The following is a 16185-nucleotide window of genomic DNA, read 5'->3' as shown; positions in this document are numbered from 1 at the left end:
TCACTAAGTGTGCTCTCCACTCCTTTTGTCCACTTTGAGCCTCTGCCCCTACTGACTTCAGTATCTAATTGTCTCACCCACCCCATTCTCAAATCTCTGCTCCCATGTGAGTCTCTCCAAGACTCACCTGAAAAACCACCCCATCAGAATTGATTCTTCTGCTGAGCTGGGATTGTAGCTCTCTTACCTAATGCATCTATCACCTTCCACCTCTTATTTGTGTGTGTGTCTCAGACCTGCTGTGTGAGGGTATGAGCTCTATTGTGGTTCATTTTTCTTTTCCTCATTCTTGTAGAAGAGAGTTGGTAGTTCTCAATGGGATTGGACACCTACAGCCCTCATGTTCTCCCTTTATCTTTACCTGTCATTAAAGTAGGAAATTGGAGGTTAAGTTATGCAGGGAAAGGCTCAGTATTGTATGATCAGAGCAAGAGAAATTTTGTTGTGATTGACATGAACTTGATTTTTCTCCTTCCAACCTGGGCATAGGAATTCTGATTTTTTAAAAAACTTGATCAAGTTGCAAACGGTGAGGCTAGGTAGGTAATTTCTCAGTTAAAAGTAAACAAGGTTTTGGATGTGGTTACCAAAAGAGTGATGCTACAAAATCTATAAGAAAAATGACCACTTGCCACATACTTTGTGTTTTCTTCCCAGACTCTGTTTTGAATGTTCAGATTTCAGCTGAAGGGACTGATTTATTTTTCTGCACAAATTTTATATTTATCAACCAAGACAAATTTGGGGGCAGTAAAATGTATATCAATTTTAAGTATAGATAAGAAGTCATTACTTATATAGCAAAACATCCTGTGTATGCTTTTAGGTCATTCTTTCTTAAATCGCATTTTCATCACGTTACTTTCTGATTTCAAAATGTATTTCAGTTTGCTGTTGCTTCTCAAGTTAAGTCTAAAATCAAATGTCTGGATTTCTTGGCATGTCCTCATCTTTATTCATGTCTGTTGTTTCTCTTGCTCACAGGCTTCTGAGCAACATGCCAAAACTCGTAAAATATGTTAATTTTTACTTATTGATTTCTTATACATTGCTATTGTTGATCATTTTAACAAGCTGTGACCAGAATGTATTAGAAACAAGGAGACAGTATTTCTCATATAATGTCTGCAGTGTGTTTATATCTCAGACTGAGAAGAAGCCAAAAGGGCTTGAGAAGCATCTCTCTACTCTAAAATGCTCAGTAAGTGTTGGATGAAATAGAGGGAGACCCAGAAGGGAAAATGAGAGGTAAAGATTTCAAACATGCCCAGAAGGACTCAAAACTAATGCTGAGAGGGTGATCTTTGATAAACAACCAGGACCTACTATATAGCACAGGGAACTATGTCCAATTCCTTGTAATAACCTACACTGTGGAAAACATTCTGAAAAAGAATACATATGTGTATGTATATGTATAACTGAATGCTTTGCTGTACACCTGAAACTAACATTGTAAATCAACAACGCTTCAATAAAAGATGAAATTTTTTTAAAAGGAGGGTGATCTTTGGGAGAAGAGAAAAAGAAAGAGAAAGAAAAACTATTCCGCTGTAGCCACACCATAGAAGTAAGGGTGTGTCTCTACCTTGTGCAGAAGCAGCAAATATACATGCTCTTGGAAAGAGATGCAGGGGCCACTGTGATGCTAACTAGGACTTTCTTCTCAGTTTTTGGTTTACAAAGCCTTGGCCACAATGAAGTTCAGTTAATTTTCTCCCCCAGGAGAAAGGCATTATTTTCTATTTTTTTGCTTTGAGAAAACGAATGCTCAAACTGGCTGCCAGAAAATGATGGCGTTCTTACTCAGACCTCTGACTCCAAAGTTCCTTTTATTTCATTGCACAGGGGTGAGTGGGACACCCTACAAGTTCAGTCCTATAAGTTGAGGTGGTAGATCTTCACTCTTCTGTCTCTGTCTATCTGTCATTTTTATCATTATTATCATTATTATTCTTTTTGTATTGATCGTCTGTATAAATTAGTCCCTTTTCTTGTTGTGTGTTTGCTTTTATCAGCACAGCACTACAAACACACCCTGTAGGATCTCTCTTTTTTGCCTTCATAAATGCTCTTTCCTCTTCCTGAAATGTCCCTCGTGCCATCTGACCATCTGACACACGCGTACATGCATGGACATACACTCACACATACACACGCGTTACCTACCCAACAAACTACTCTCCATCACTTTAATTGGTGCGCTCCTTTCTAAAGACTGCACAGGTCTTCCAGACAGAGTTACTCTTTCTCCTTTGTAGTAGATCTGTAATTTGCATACCTTAATTTTAGCATATGTCATCACCACACTTAGGTTGCTAGGTTTAGCAAATAAAAATTTGAATTTCAAACTGGGGCCTCTCTCAGTGGTAGGAGGCATGCCTAGCATGCATGAGGCCCTGGGTTCAATCCCCAAACAAACAAATCTAATTACTCCCCAAAATTTTTAAAAATAAAAAATTTAAATGTGTATTTTTTTTAAATTGAATTTCAGGTAAATGATATTTTTTTAGTGTAAATACACCCCGTGCACTATTCAGAGCATGCTTATCCTAAAAAAATTATTTATCATTCATCAAAAATGGGACATCTTGTATTTTGTCTGGTAACCCTAACTACTGCAATGAGGTTTTTTTAGTGTTTCATCTTCCTGGTAGAGCCGTACCAAGTCTTTTTTCCTGGAATCCATAATGTCTAACACAGAGAATGGCTCATAGTAGGAAGTATTTTTTTTAACAGTATCTATATTGTTACTCCAGCTTATTCCTTCCTTATGTAACATGTATTCCTCCATGTTTCTGTTGGATGAAATGAGGATACATTTTTGTGGAATTTGAAATTACATGGTAACATTTGTGTTTTGTGAAGGTACCTTTAGATTGTAGGTTAGAAATGGTTCAGAAAGTGGAGATGGTGGAATTAGGGCAACTGGATAGGAGTCTAAGGCAACAGGCCAGGTGAGTAATGGCAGTGCATGAACCGAGGACTTGACAGAGCCTTGAGATGGGGAAAAACCTGAAGAGAACAACTAGACATGATCACTGGATACAGATGCTAAACAAGGAGAAAGTAGATGATTCCAAAGTTTCTCGCTTGGGCAGTAGAGTTGATGGTGGTGCTATTAACTGGGAGAGAAATGTAAGATATAGATCAGATCAGGAGGAATGAGGATAACTGAGGAGGTCAGTTTGGGACAGGTTCAGTTTGATGTTCTGTGGCCAGGCAGGACATGAAAAATATTTAGCCACTGCTGCAGGATGGGCACGGACAATTTAAATGAGATACCAACCAATTGGAGTGGACAACAGCCTTCAACCATCTAGCATTGGTCCTGCTGGGTGAGAGTGCTTTCAACTCGGTAATGTCCAGTTCATAACTATGGACCTGGAACTCAAGAGAGAATTTGGATCCAAAGATTTCAGCATCTTTGACCAAGAGGTGATGTTGATGCTCTGGGAGTAAATTAAATCACCAGTAGAGTCTGAAGAAAAGGGTAAATGATAGATCCATAGAGAATATTGATACTTACAAGATGAGCAGAAGTAAAAATAGTCAAAAAGAAAAAGATGGAGTGGTTAGACTTTGTGTCTGGTGGGGATGATGGATTATCTTGCTTCCTCTTCAAACTGCACATTTTTTCCTGATAGACCAGTTGTTATGTGGGAAGTGAAGTTGTGGAAACCAAGGAACTTCTGTAAAATACGACGCATCACAGAGACTGGAGGCTTGACCTTTTGTGCTACAGTAAGACCACCCTTGGTTGGACCTTGGACCAGTTGGTTGACTAGGGTTACAGAATATCATTAGCCCTCCAGGAGGATCTGCTAGGACTGGAAACAGTGATGTCCAGACAGGGAGGAGAGCAGGCCTACCAGGCAGGGGCTCAGAGGTGATGGCCCCAGCGGCCCGGCCCCGGCCTGTGATGGAGAAGAAAGTGTCGGAGGAGGACGTTGCCAGTGGCGTGTCGCTGATCCTGTCCTTAGAGCACTTTCACTGCTGTTACAGCTTTCAAACTTGATAACAGGAGCAATTTGGAGCTGATGAGAAAGCATTTGCATTTGAATTGTGCCTTGTTCTGCTTCTGTTACCCAAGGAGCTCCTGAGGAAATGAAGACTGCCAGAGTCCATGTGGTCTTGGAGAGAACACCACGCTCAGGCTCAGAAACCCATGGGTCAGCAGACCGCTGGGGGTTTTTTCCTTACAATCCCGAAAGGTTGCTTCATCACTTGTCTTGTTATTGCAAATTATCAGTGGTCCTTTGCTTCCTAGAGCAGCAAATCTAAATTTTTGCAGTTGATATCAAAATCCAGGCTACCTGCCTTCTGTAACCCCCTCCCACCTCTATGGGTCCCAAATTATACACGCTTCACCGGGTCTGGGTCCCTGATTGCCACATGGACACACCGTGCTGGTTCCTGCTGCCATAGCTCTACCTTCTTTCTTTTCCTCAAAATTCTGTCTAATTTCTCCTTTGCCTACCCAAGCTGTTTGGAGTCCATGAAACCTAAGTTCATATATTCCAGATTCTTTTCTTAGAAAAAAATTTAAAGCTGCTCTGCATACCCTGGTATTGACCCGGTAATCCCACTTACAGGACTATTTCTAACAGAAATACAGTGCCAATATAGAGCAATAGATCTACAAGGATACTTCTGCAACAAATTGGAGAAACCTGAATCCCCACCAGTAGGAAAATGGCTAAATAAATTATATCTCGGGCCACCAGGACTTTTATGGGAGGTTCCTGCCATCATGTCCTCATTCTGGGTGTGCTGGAGCCCGTCGCCTTTCTTTTCTACCCTTGTACGGGGCTTTTCCGGTTGTTGTCATGGTGATCATCAACTGTCGTGGTGCGGGGGGGGTGTCATTTAGCAGCTGACGCATTACTGAGCATATATTGAGGCTCGAGGTCCATTTTAAGTCAAATCTTCTGCCATCTTGGGCTTCACAGGTTGTACCCAGTTCTTGCTTCTTCTCATTGCAGTTGCCTCCTGAGGCTTAGATAAGAGTAACCGGTTTCCATTCGAGGGAGGGGCAGGGATATGATCCTGGAGGCAACAGCCTTGGTAACAAAAAGGAAAGCTGCTTTTAATCAGAATGGCTGCAATCTGGTGGACCCAGTATTCACGCAAGAAACCGTCTCCTAATAGATTCTGCTCAGCCATAAAGAGGAAGCAGGGGTGGGGGGGAGAGGCAGGGCAGGCTTAGTTCCTGAAGAACTCAAAGATATTGTTATGTATTTCCCTTAAGGAGGAACCAGAACCCTGCCCCAGGGCTACACTATTGTTCCTTCTTTCTTTCTGCATCCCCTCCCTTCCCTAATTAGCAACTGTTTGAATCTGTCCTTTGGAACTCGGGGAAGGTCAAGGAGGCTGAATGAAGCTTATTTCCTACAAACAAGAAACAGAGGACATAGAGGGAGAGACCCCATGTGGTCCTGCTCGGTATCCAAGGTAGAGTCCAGTTGTTAATACAACAGTGTCCTCTGTATGGGCCTAAGCAGTACTGACCCTGATTAGTACACAATTACAAGATGACTTGCAAAGCCTAGTGAAAGAGATCTTAGCTCTGAGCAGCTGAATTGCTCACCCATTTGTAACCAGCTCAACATAAGCCTAAGGGTGTGCACAAGCAGTGGAAGAGTATGGACATAGCACACACTACGGTCAATAGCAGGGGGAGTTGATGGGGCCAGGCAGGGGCTGCTCTGCTTGAACACTGCTCTTGTTTGAATTGTTCTAATAGGCAAGTATTACTTTTGCAGTTAAAATGACTGAAATTTAAAACACTGAGTTTTTAGTCCAGTGACTAGCGCATAACACAGAGCTCAAAGTTTGTAACTATGGTACTCACTATGACTGTTTCAAGTCTAGACACAACATCTCTCCCCTCCTTTGAACTATGGAAACACTGGTGTATACAGTTGTTGTTGTTGTTGTTGAAGTCTAGTCAGTTTACAATGCTGTGTCAGTTTCTGGTGCACAGCATCATGTTTCAGTCATACATACACATCCATATATTTCTTTTCATATTCTGTTTTATTACTACAAGATACTGAATATAGCTCCCTGTGCTATACAGTAGAAATTTGCTGTTTTATCTATTCTATATATAATACTATCTGCAAATCTCAAATTCCCAATTTATCCCTTCCCATCCCCTCCCCACCCAGTAACCATAAGTCTGTTTTCTATGTCTGTGAGTCTGTTTCTGTTTTGTAAATAAGTTCATTTGTGTCTTTTTTTCTTTTAGATTCCACATATAAGTGATATCGTATGGTATTTTTCTTTCTCTTTCTGGTTTACTTCACTTAGAATGACAATCTCCAGGTCCATCCATGTTGCTGCAAATGGCGTTATTTCATTCTTTTTTATGGCTGAGTAGTATTCCATTGTGTATATATTTATACATATATCACAACTTCTTTATGCGGCCATCTGTTGATGGACTTTTAGGTTGTTTCCATGTCACTTTATTTATAATACACTTAATAGCATGGGCAAGGTTTCATTCACCATGGCCTTACTTGCAAGGAAGTTTTGTTTAGTTCTAAGAATATAATATGTTTTAAGGCAGAGTCACATATAAAATGTGCTCAACTTAGTTCATCAGAATTATCAGAAAATTTAATTGCAAGCAAAATGTTGACAAATAATTGCAATCAGTTTTTCAAAGTGAATAAGCCTTTATGAGCCAGGGTTCTTGATTTATATTTGGTGGTGATCATTGAGTGGTTCATTCATTTGACAGGTATCTGTTGAGAGTCTGCTGTCTATCAGTCAACTCTGTCAGGTGCCAGGAAGACAACAGTGAAAAGGGCAGGTAAGGAGTGTCTTGTTGTGGAATTTGTGTTCTATTGGGGGAGACACTCAAATAATCTTATATAGACATATGTTTGCACATATGTACAAATAAATAGATCAAATAATCAGAGATTGTGATGGGAGTAGGAATTTAATGAGTGTGGGATTATGATCAAGAATGCCAGAGGGGGTACACTTATATAAGATCCAGGGTGGGCTCTGGGAGAGACCAGGAAGCCAGCAAGTAAGGAGAAGCTGTCTGTGAGGAGTAGGGGGCACAAGCTCCCAGGGAGGATGGACTGTGCCCTGTGGCCCAGGAAAATGGAGTATCCTGAGTGGGGTTAGCGGTACCAAGGTCAGGGCTTGGCCAATGACTGGACTGATTCCTAGTCTGATGGAGATGTTCTAAAATAATGGCATATGTTAATAATACCAGGCCACAGTCTTAGAAAGCTTCATGAAGTATATTTTAAACAGTGAATACCAGAGTGTCATATCCAAGGAAGCATATCTAAGTACACCATAAAATCTATTTCATTGTAAAATATTACCTGTTGATTATAAATAATATTTAAAGAGCTAATATGAATACAGAGAAACCAGTGGGTTTCTTACAAGATCAAAATTATCAGCCTCAACTAAATCCTGGTCCTTTTGTCTCCAGCTCTCTTCTCTGAGCTATACTGAAAGGAATCGAGTAACTGCTTTATTTTTATAAATGACATTGCAGACTTTATTTTTGAAGTTGCTTCAAGACCATGTGAGTCACTTGTCTTTTTATATTTTTAAAAAAACTTCAAATTTTTAATAGCATTCTGTGTCAATTTACTCAGACCATCTGAATGTGTTTTTAAAATGTCTAACGTTGGACCATTTACGTGACCACGTCCTTTTTTTAGTAGTACATCCTAAAATGCAGACCCTTTGTATTTTTTGTAGGTTGTACAAAGGACTGTGTCTTTAATAAATATCCCCAAAGTTGAGTGTAGTTTGCTCAGCAGTCGTTTACTCACCAAACATGAGCACGTGTTGCATACAAAACATGTACAAAGAGAAAAATCAGATTTTAGAGCTGAAAGAAGTTTAAAGGATCATCCAGTCACCTCCCGGCTTAAGACGAGACCCCGAGGTTCAGGGAAGTCAAGTTATCACATCTGCCCAGTGTTACTCAGGGAGACGGTGGTAAAACCTGATGGTTTCTCCGAGGCAGGGCTGCCTGCTTTCCACCAACTTGGGGCCATCAGTGCCAGTTTTTCAAAGGGATGTGATGCGTCACAATCAAGGCTTATCCAGAAAATGTGCTCTAGAGGTTTTGGGGTTTTTTTTTTTCTTTCAAATAATCACATTTTATTTTCAGTGGACTGCTAAGTGGAATTTAAATGAACAAATGCATTTTAATCAGATTCTTTTTACCTAAATACACAGAAGACGGTAGAGGAGAAATTGGATTTAATAAAATCAGCTGAGATGTTGATTAGTCATGGGAAAAGCTGCCTCTTGACATTCAGGTGGCTACAACACCAGGATACTGTAGAGCGCATCGCTACAGAGTTTCAGGACCCTGGAGAGCTGGTTTTGACTCTTAGTTGCCAACGTTTTAAAAAAGAAAGGACTCTCTTGCCTACAGTTCTCAGATATTAACTTGCCACAAGGTCTGTTGAGGCCACTTTGTTTTGTGACTTTATGTAAATTTTTGTTGTTGTTTCCAAGGCTATGAGGAAAAGGAAAACTCCAGGTGGAATCTGTCTGTTTTCAAGCCCAGAGTTCATGACAGCAGAATGAAAACATAAACAAGAGCATTACTATTTTGGTGTGATGGGCATCTTGCTTCTTGTTGAGTATTTTTCAAATGGGAAGACGTCCTGCGTGGGAGTCAGTCATGGTGTAAATGGTCTCTCTTTCTTCTTTCTGTCTCTGGTTTATCAGAACAAAACAATCACAGATCAGTCCAGCAGACCATGGCCACTTGGAGCTCCTCAAGAGTGAAAGCTTTGTATAAGTTGCAGGTTGAACCTATATAAACTGTTAATCTTTTCCAGGTTTATAACTGTCTTCACTACACTGTTTAGTACATAAGGGATTCTATCTAAACTTTAACATAATGGTGGCTTGGGGGATATTTTCTTAGAATTTTTAAAATTGGATTTTTTTTTGAAAATTCTGGTTCAGATATGCACATGATAAATTATTTTAGTTAGTCACAAATTGGCATTTTTTTTGTTACATTGCCTTGGATGGAATAAACACTGTTCAAGATATTTTTAAATGCTTTTTTGGGGGAAGGGATTAATTAGTTTTTACTTATTTATTTTTACAGGAGGTACTGGGGATTGAACCCATGACCTCATGCATGCTAAGCATGCGCTCTACCACTTGAGCTATACCCTCCCCCTTGAAACGCTTTTATGTGTTTTTTTTTTTTTTTTTTTGGAACTGCTTTATTTTCTAAAACATGGTCTTCCAAGTGGCTACAACTCAAGGTCATTAAACCCTAACTCAGTGAGAATGGAGAAGGATTAGTTACTTTGTTTCATCAAGACAGCTTGTGGGAGATCGTTACTGGAATTCCCCAGTGACTTTTGTTTATTTTCACCTCCCTTGTTATTTTTAATGTAGAGGATTTATGTAGGGAATTCAGGTTATTACTTTAAAATTGATCTTTAAAAGGAAAACCCAAACCACTGGGGGCTTAGTAACATATTTTCTTATAGAAAAAAAGAAAATGTTTCTATCAGATCCATGTGGTAGAAACCCTCTTTGCGTCTTTCTTTACACTTCGGTTTGTGGACTTGCCAAGTAAATCAACAGTTCAAATCATGGCTGTGGAACTATGGGATGATAGACACTGGCAGGAAAATTGCATTGAGAGTAAGTGTTTACCCCCAAGAAGCATAAAGTGTAAGATACACCATAGATAAACCATGTTGATGGACTCTAGACAAGTCATTTGACAGTGTTATGGGGACATTTTGGTCATGGTGTAAATAGAGATTTTTGATTGCCCACAGACTGGATGGGCTTAACAGATACCCTGAGTCTCACTGCAATTCTGAACTTTATCCCAATGGTACTTTTTGGACTTACTGTCTCATAATGCTGCTCTGTGGCTTGATACAAAGGCCTCGTGAATGTCACCAGCTATTCTTTGAACAAAGGAAAAGACAATGAACAGAAGAAGCAGTCCCAGTTTTGTCAGTGGAATGAATGGAGACTACAGTTTAAACATTTAAATGATGCATCATCATTTCTCCCTTAAATTATGCTGCTTCACGTGCTTCTGTCTCCAAAGCTGAACGGGGATACTTAGCGCCTGGGGAAGGAGGGGTGTGTCTGCTGCCTAGTTCGTAAATTCCATCATTCTGCTTCTGTGTTTTAAAGCTGACTCTTATTATTGTTTTCAGAAAAGAAATAATTTTGAAATATGGGCTTTGTTAGAAAGAAATTGATTTTCTGAATTGTGTTAGATCCATTAACACATCAAGAACTAAGCTAAGGTCATAGAATTTTCTTCCTAGTAAAGAACTGATACCCCTTCTGTCATGAAGGCTGAGCTCCTCCGGTATGGAAGGACCCGTGATGCAGGGGAAGTCCACTGAGCCACCCCCCAAGTATCATTTCTGATAAAGAGAGAGCAGAAGATGCAGAACTCTGGAACACTGAGCTACCCAAAGGCGCTGCTGAAAGTTAACAGAAATTTGTTTAGTTTAGAAGTGACTGTTTCTCAATTTAATTTCCAAGTCTACACTGAGTTCCTTAACTAGTTCTGCCTCAGACTACATTTCCTCTGTGCCTCTAAGGATGAAAGTATTAAATTATAAACTCCTACCTCATTTTATAGTAATGCAATGTGGATTCAGAAAAGCCGCTCTATCTTCAGATTTCAGTTTTTTCCTTTGTAATATGGTCTCTGTGGAGGGGTGTGGGTGTGGGTGTGGACTGGGTGTGGACTGGGTGATCTCTGTGTACAGACACACCTTGGCGATATTGTAGGTCCAGACCACCACAATAAAGCAAATATCGTAACAAAGCAAGTCAAGCGAACTTTTTAGTTTTCCAGTGCACGTCAAAGTTGTTTGCACTATACTGTAGTCTATTAAGTGTGCAGTGGCATTACGTCTTAAAAAACAATGCATATACCTTAATTAAAAAATGCTTCATTGCTAAAAATGTGCCAAAACAGTTATAATACTAACATTAAAGATTACTGATCACGGATCATCATAACAAATATAATAATAATGAAAATGTTTGAAATATTGCAAGAATTACCAAAATGTGACACAAAGACATGAAGTGAGCAGATGCTGTTGGAAAAATGGCACTGACAGACTTGCTTGACCCAGGGTTGCCAGGAAGCTTCAATTTGTGAAAAATACAACGTCTGTGAAACATAATAATGTGAAATGCAATAAAACAAGGTATGCCTGCATTAAGTAGCTTGCGCTGTCAGAACGCCATAGACTGGGTGAGTTTAACAGGATTTAGTTTTTTTGCCATTTTGGAAGCTGGAAGTCATAAATTAAGGTCCCAGCATGATCAGTTTCAGGCCACCGCTCTTTTCCTGACTTGTCGATGGCTGGGTTCTTGCTTTGTCCTCATGTCGCCTTCCCTGGGTGCATGAGGATGGAGGAAGAGAGCAAGTTCTCTGCTGTATCTTCTTATAAGGGCACTAATCTTACTGGATCAGGGCCCCAGTCTTATGACCTTCTCTGATCTTACCTCCTTCGAGGCCTTGTCTCCAAATACAGCCACACTGGGAGTTAGGGCTTTAATATCTGAATTTTGGGGGATATATTCAGTTCAGAACACCCTCAAACCTAAAATGTTGTTTTCAATACATACCATTATGTTAAATCAATCTCATATTTATTACCTAAGGTTGGCTATAAATAACATCACGTGTAAACTCAAAGCCACATTAAAAATGTTAAAACCTTGCCTCCCAGCTAATGCTAAGCGCTTATGTTTTATACTTTAGATTCTACTTTAGGTTTCATTATTGTATTTTTCAAATTTACAATTAGCAGAATCTAACTTAGAATGGCTTAAGAAAGGAGACTGTCACTGAGTCTAAACTCCTTCTGCTCACTGCATGACAGATGAGTTGTTGGGGCAAGGAATAGTGACTTTATTTAGAAAGCCTGCAGACCAAGAAGATGGTGGACTAGTGTCCCAAAGAATCATCTTGCCTGAATTGGAATTCAGGCTTCTTTTATACTAAAAGGGGAGGGAGCAAAGGCAAACAGTTCCTGGTTCCAGGCAGCCTCTGAGGGGAGGTGTTAATTTTTTCCTTCCTGCAATCACTCACCGGTGGGCCCGGCCAGGGCATTTCCCATAAGCTAAACAAAGGAATTTTAGCTTAATGCTCATTACCTAGGAGACAGGGTTCCCAGAGATGGGCCATTGTGTATAATTTAAGCTTATGGGCAACATCCATTTAGTGATTAACCTGTGGCAAAAGCAATAGAATACAATGTTTAAAGTAGAAGAAACCGATCCAATATGGAGTCAGATTTGTTCTTCCCTATTACAAGGACATATTGGGTGGCCAGGGGTTGGTTCAGGGATAGCTCAAGAAGTACTTTCAGGATCCGAGGCTCTCCTTTGTAATGTGAGCTTTATTCTCTTCTCTTTCAATGGAAGTGTTTTCTCTGCCATTTCAGAGATGAAATCAAATAGTGCAAACTGACCTCGGAAACCCACCAGGCTACTGGAGGGCGGTCCTCAGGGAAAAAGAAAAGGTGGGCGTGGGGAATGACACTGCAAAGCTCCTTCATAGTCTGCCTAATAAAATGGCACAGGGTTTGATGATTATACAAAGTTCAAAGTAATAATGAAACTAATGTGTTGGTCTAATAACTGGAAGGCAGTAACTAATCAGAGGTAGCAACTGGTCTACCACCACAAATATGCATATTGAAAAATGCATATGGAAGGACAGATCAATTTGTCACTATAGTTTTATTGGAATTTTAAATTTGTTCTGATAAGTCACTTTTTCCTTGGAGTGATGACAGCATTTTGTCCAAAATATTTTTCAGTGTCTACTCTGCACAGAAAGTATAATACAGAAGCAAATTAATTACTTTTGGAGGGAGGCAAAGTTCACTTACATATAATTTTACAAAATAGACGATATAAACTTTTTCATATTAATGAAGAGTTGCATTACTTGCCCCTAAAATGATTAAACCTTGACACAAGTGTTCAAATTTAGCTTCATTTTAAAGTAATAGAAAAAAAGAATAAGATACTTATAAGCTAGGTGATACTTAGGTGCAGCAAGGTTTTTTGGAGAGAGATTCAAAATTCCTGGTTATAAAAAGCAAGCCGGATAAAATTCAAAAGGAATGCCAAAGCCATAAAATAAAATAGCCATTTAAAATATTTAATGAAGTGTGAACAAAGCTCTTGTGCTTTAAATGGTTGTCCCTTTCATTAATTTCTTCTCTAAAACCTGAACAATTAGGCTGGAGTGTTAAAATCGTTCCAAAACTTAAATAGCACTTCTGGGAGTGAGGTGTTTTGAAGGAAGTGTTATTGCATAAGGATTGCAAACATGAAAATAATTTTATCTCATTGCGGAAATCAAGGTGTGTTTTCTAGGTGGGATGAGTGACAAGAGAAGAAGGAAATTTTATTGTAATTACAGGCAGCAGCACCTTTAACAATATGCATGAGGGAAACTAGCTATGTAGGCTACTATTCTAGAAACTTCAGAGTTTTTTCTCATGGTAAACCAAAGTTGATAGGAAATCAAAATGAGTAAAACATCTCTACATTGCTTTTTGTAAAAGAATCTTTCTTTTGCAGTAAGTACTGTGCTGCTCGACTCCAAGAAATAAGTAAAATAGCTTGCTCTTCTTGGAAATTTCTAATGGTGAAATAATATTAAAATGTGTACAGGTTGAAAAAATATGCCTCTCGTTCATGTTCAGAATTATGGGTGGAAAGAGGACAAATCCAGTGTGGAGTGGTCGCTGAGAAGGTTTAGAGGGGCTGCTGTCCGCAAGGAGTCCCTCGGTGTCTTGGTCTCCCTTTTCAACTTGGTATTTATACTCTGAATGTTCTTCTGCTATGCTATTTAGAGACAGTCACCTGCGCTGTTGGGAGTTTTAATATTTGTTTCTTAAATTTAGCATATTTACTGTGATTGGGGCTCCAGTGGTCCCACCGCTTGTCTGCTACCGTCGGATGCAGGTGGGGCAACCAAGGGACTCCAGCTTTCTGACTGGGCCACTTGCTTAGCAGGTCCTTTCTCGTGCCTTTTCCAGAGCAGTGGTCTTCTCCACTCTTCCTCCCTGTGCTCTTCTATTGTTCTTACGGCACACGCCCACCCCTACGCTCTCTGAGTTGGGGATCTATTTGTGATGTTTTTATGCCTGTCTCCGCGGTTAGGATGTGAACTCCGAGAGTGCAGGGGACTCGACGTCTTTGCCGCCCCCTCCCACGTACCCACCATCCCGCCTGGGAAATAGGCATTGCTCAGTATGTTTTTACTGAAGGGAAAGCGAAGTAAAGAAATCCGTATTTCCCCCTCGGTTTGAAAGTGCCCATTTATCACGTATCTGTATGGTGACAGATTTTAGTCTTTTTTTCCTTTTGGGTCTATTTGCTGCTTGTACTATTTTGTTTTAATCACTATAACTTTAAAATAAACTTTAATACTGAAAAAAAAAAAAAAGGAATGAAGTTCCTCATTCCTTTACTGTTTCAAATATATTCTGACTAGTTTAGTTTATTTAGTTTTCCAGGATGAGCTTTAGAATAATTCTGGCAGATTCCAGTAAGCCTCCCATTAGGCTTATTCGTAAATGAATCTACCTTTTTAAATATTGAGTCTTCTAATTCCAGAATTCCAGATCCAGCATTCTACTTCCTTCATATTTCATGTGTATTGAATTAGACGTCTAGTTTTTTGTTTGTTTTTAATATACATACTTCACAAGTCAAGTTAAGGTATTTTTGTGGCCTTTTTTCCCGTAATGAATCATTTTTACAGTATTTTTCTCTGACTGTAAGAATGATTTTAATTGTTTTTAATATATTATAACTGATCGCCTGCTCAAAATCTAATTTCAAGATGTAATTTCATTTTATTTTGGAGTGTTTTCAAGGTAAATAATCATGTCAAATGCCAGGAACTTTATTTCCCCCTTTTGAAGTTTTAGGTTTCTTATTTCCTTATTGAAATCCGCTGGGAAGGACTCCCAGAACCACCCTAGATAACAGTGGTGATGATCACGGCCATTGTTTTATCTTGACTTGAACTGGGCTGCTGCTGGTGTCACCAGTGTGCGTGGCCCTGGCTGTTAGTGGTGAGATAATCACATAGACTTAGAGATTCAGGCAGAAATATGGTTACAATATGTATATCTTTTGTTATATAAATTGTATGTTCTGCACTACCTTTGTTAAGTTTTCCTAGTAAGATTCTGTTCTTCTATAAAATAAATTGGCAAGAATCCCAACCCTCTTGGAAGGCTTTAGTCATGTAGAAACATTTTGACAGCCTGAAACAATCTGAATCCAGCATTTTGAGAAAAAGAAGTGTCGTTCTTTGGCAACCTAGAATTTTTCCACTTTCATTAATATACTTTATTGTGCCTTTTTCAACTTCATGTTAGTAAAACATTGTTATTTACTAATGTAGCATGAAGTGGGAAGGGCTGCCAGAATTTCCCACTGGCCTCACCATGGTTGTTTGTCCTTAGTGGGATAAGATGATATTGGTGGAGTATTTCTTTTTAAAAATTATTTATACATTTACTTTTATGTTTATTTTTAAATGGGGGTCCTGGGGATTGAACTCAGGATCTCGTGCATGCTAAGCATGTGCTCTGCCACTGAGCTATGCCCTCCCCCCTTGGTGGACTATTTCTGTCTTTCATAGTTGTTTCTTCCAGTCTTCCTCTTTCATAATTGGTGTTGTGATGTTAAAAAAAATACTTCCTTCACTACCTGTGTTGCTTTCCTGCTGTAAAGGAGGACAGATGAAAACCAGCTTTCAGCATCTCGTTACAATTTTGATTGAAAAACTCTATCTGGCAGACACTTCTCAAATTTCAGATATTAAGTCACTGTTCACTATTTTTTAGCATCTATAAACATTTCTGAAACTAATTTGTTCTTTTTATTCATTTCAATCAGTTTCTGAGAACTGGGGCAGGAGGTAAACAGGGAGCAATGTGAGCTTACACTTTTACCCTATCTTCATCTTGGATACAGATATGGCTTCTTATAAGTCAAGAGACTAAAAAAGTCCTGCTTCCTAAATCAAGCAAAATAAAAAAAAAAAATTCTTAGGATGTAATTTAAAGTAATAATCCAAACTTTCTGCTTTAAGTCATTTATTTTGCATTGTTTGAGCTCAAGCTACAG

The 16185-nt window shown here is 39.3% G+C and overlaps 1 protein-coding gene across 1 annotated transcript in view; it reads left to right on the top strand.

The window, feature by feature from the left end:
- The window catches only part of RIMS1 (regulating synaptic membrane exocytosis 1), a 448078-nt gene that overhangs the window by 94488 nt on the left and 337405 nt on the right, over positions 1-16185 (top strand). The window contains 1 exon segment of the mRNA XM_032484440.1: positions 6752-6823. Coding sequence (XP_032340331.1) covers positions 6752-6823 — 72 coding nt within the window.

This window comes from Camelus ferus, chromosome 8, assembly GCF_009834535.1.
Source record: "Camelus ferus isolate YT-003-E chromosome 8, BCGSAC_Cfer_1.0, whole genome shotgun sequence".
NCBI classification, from domain to species: domain Eukaryota; kingdom Metazoa; phylum Chordata; class Mammalia; order Artiodactyla; family Camelidae; genus Camelus; species Camelus ferus.
Note: the sequence above shows the minus strand (reverse complement) of the source record. Positions and strands in the feature narration are given on the sequence as shown.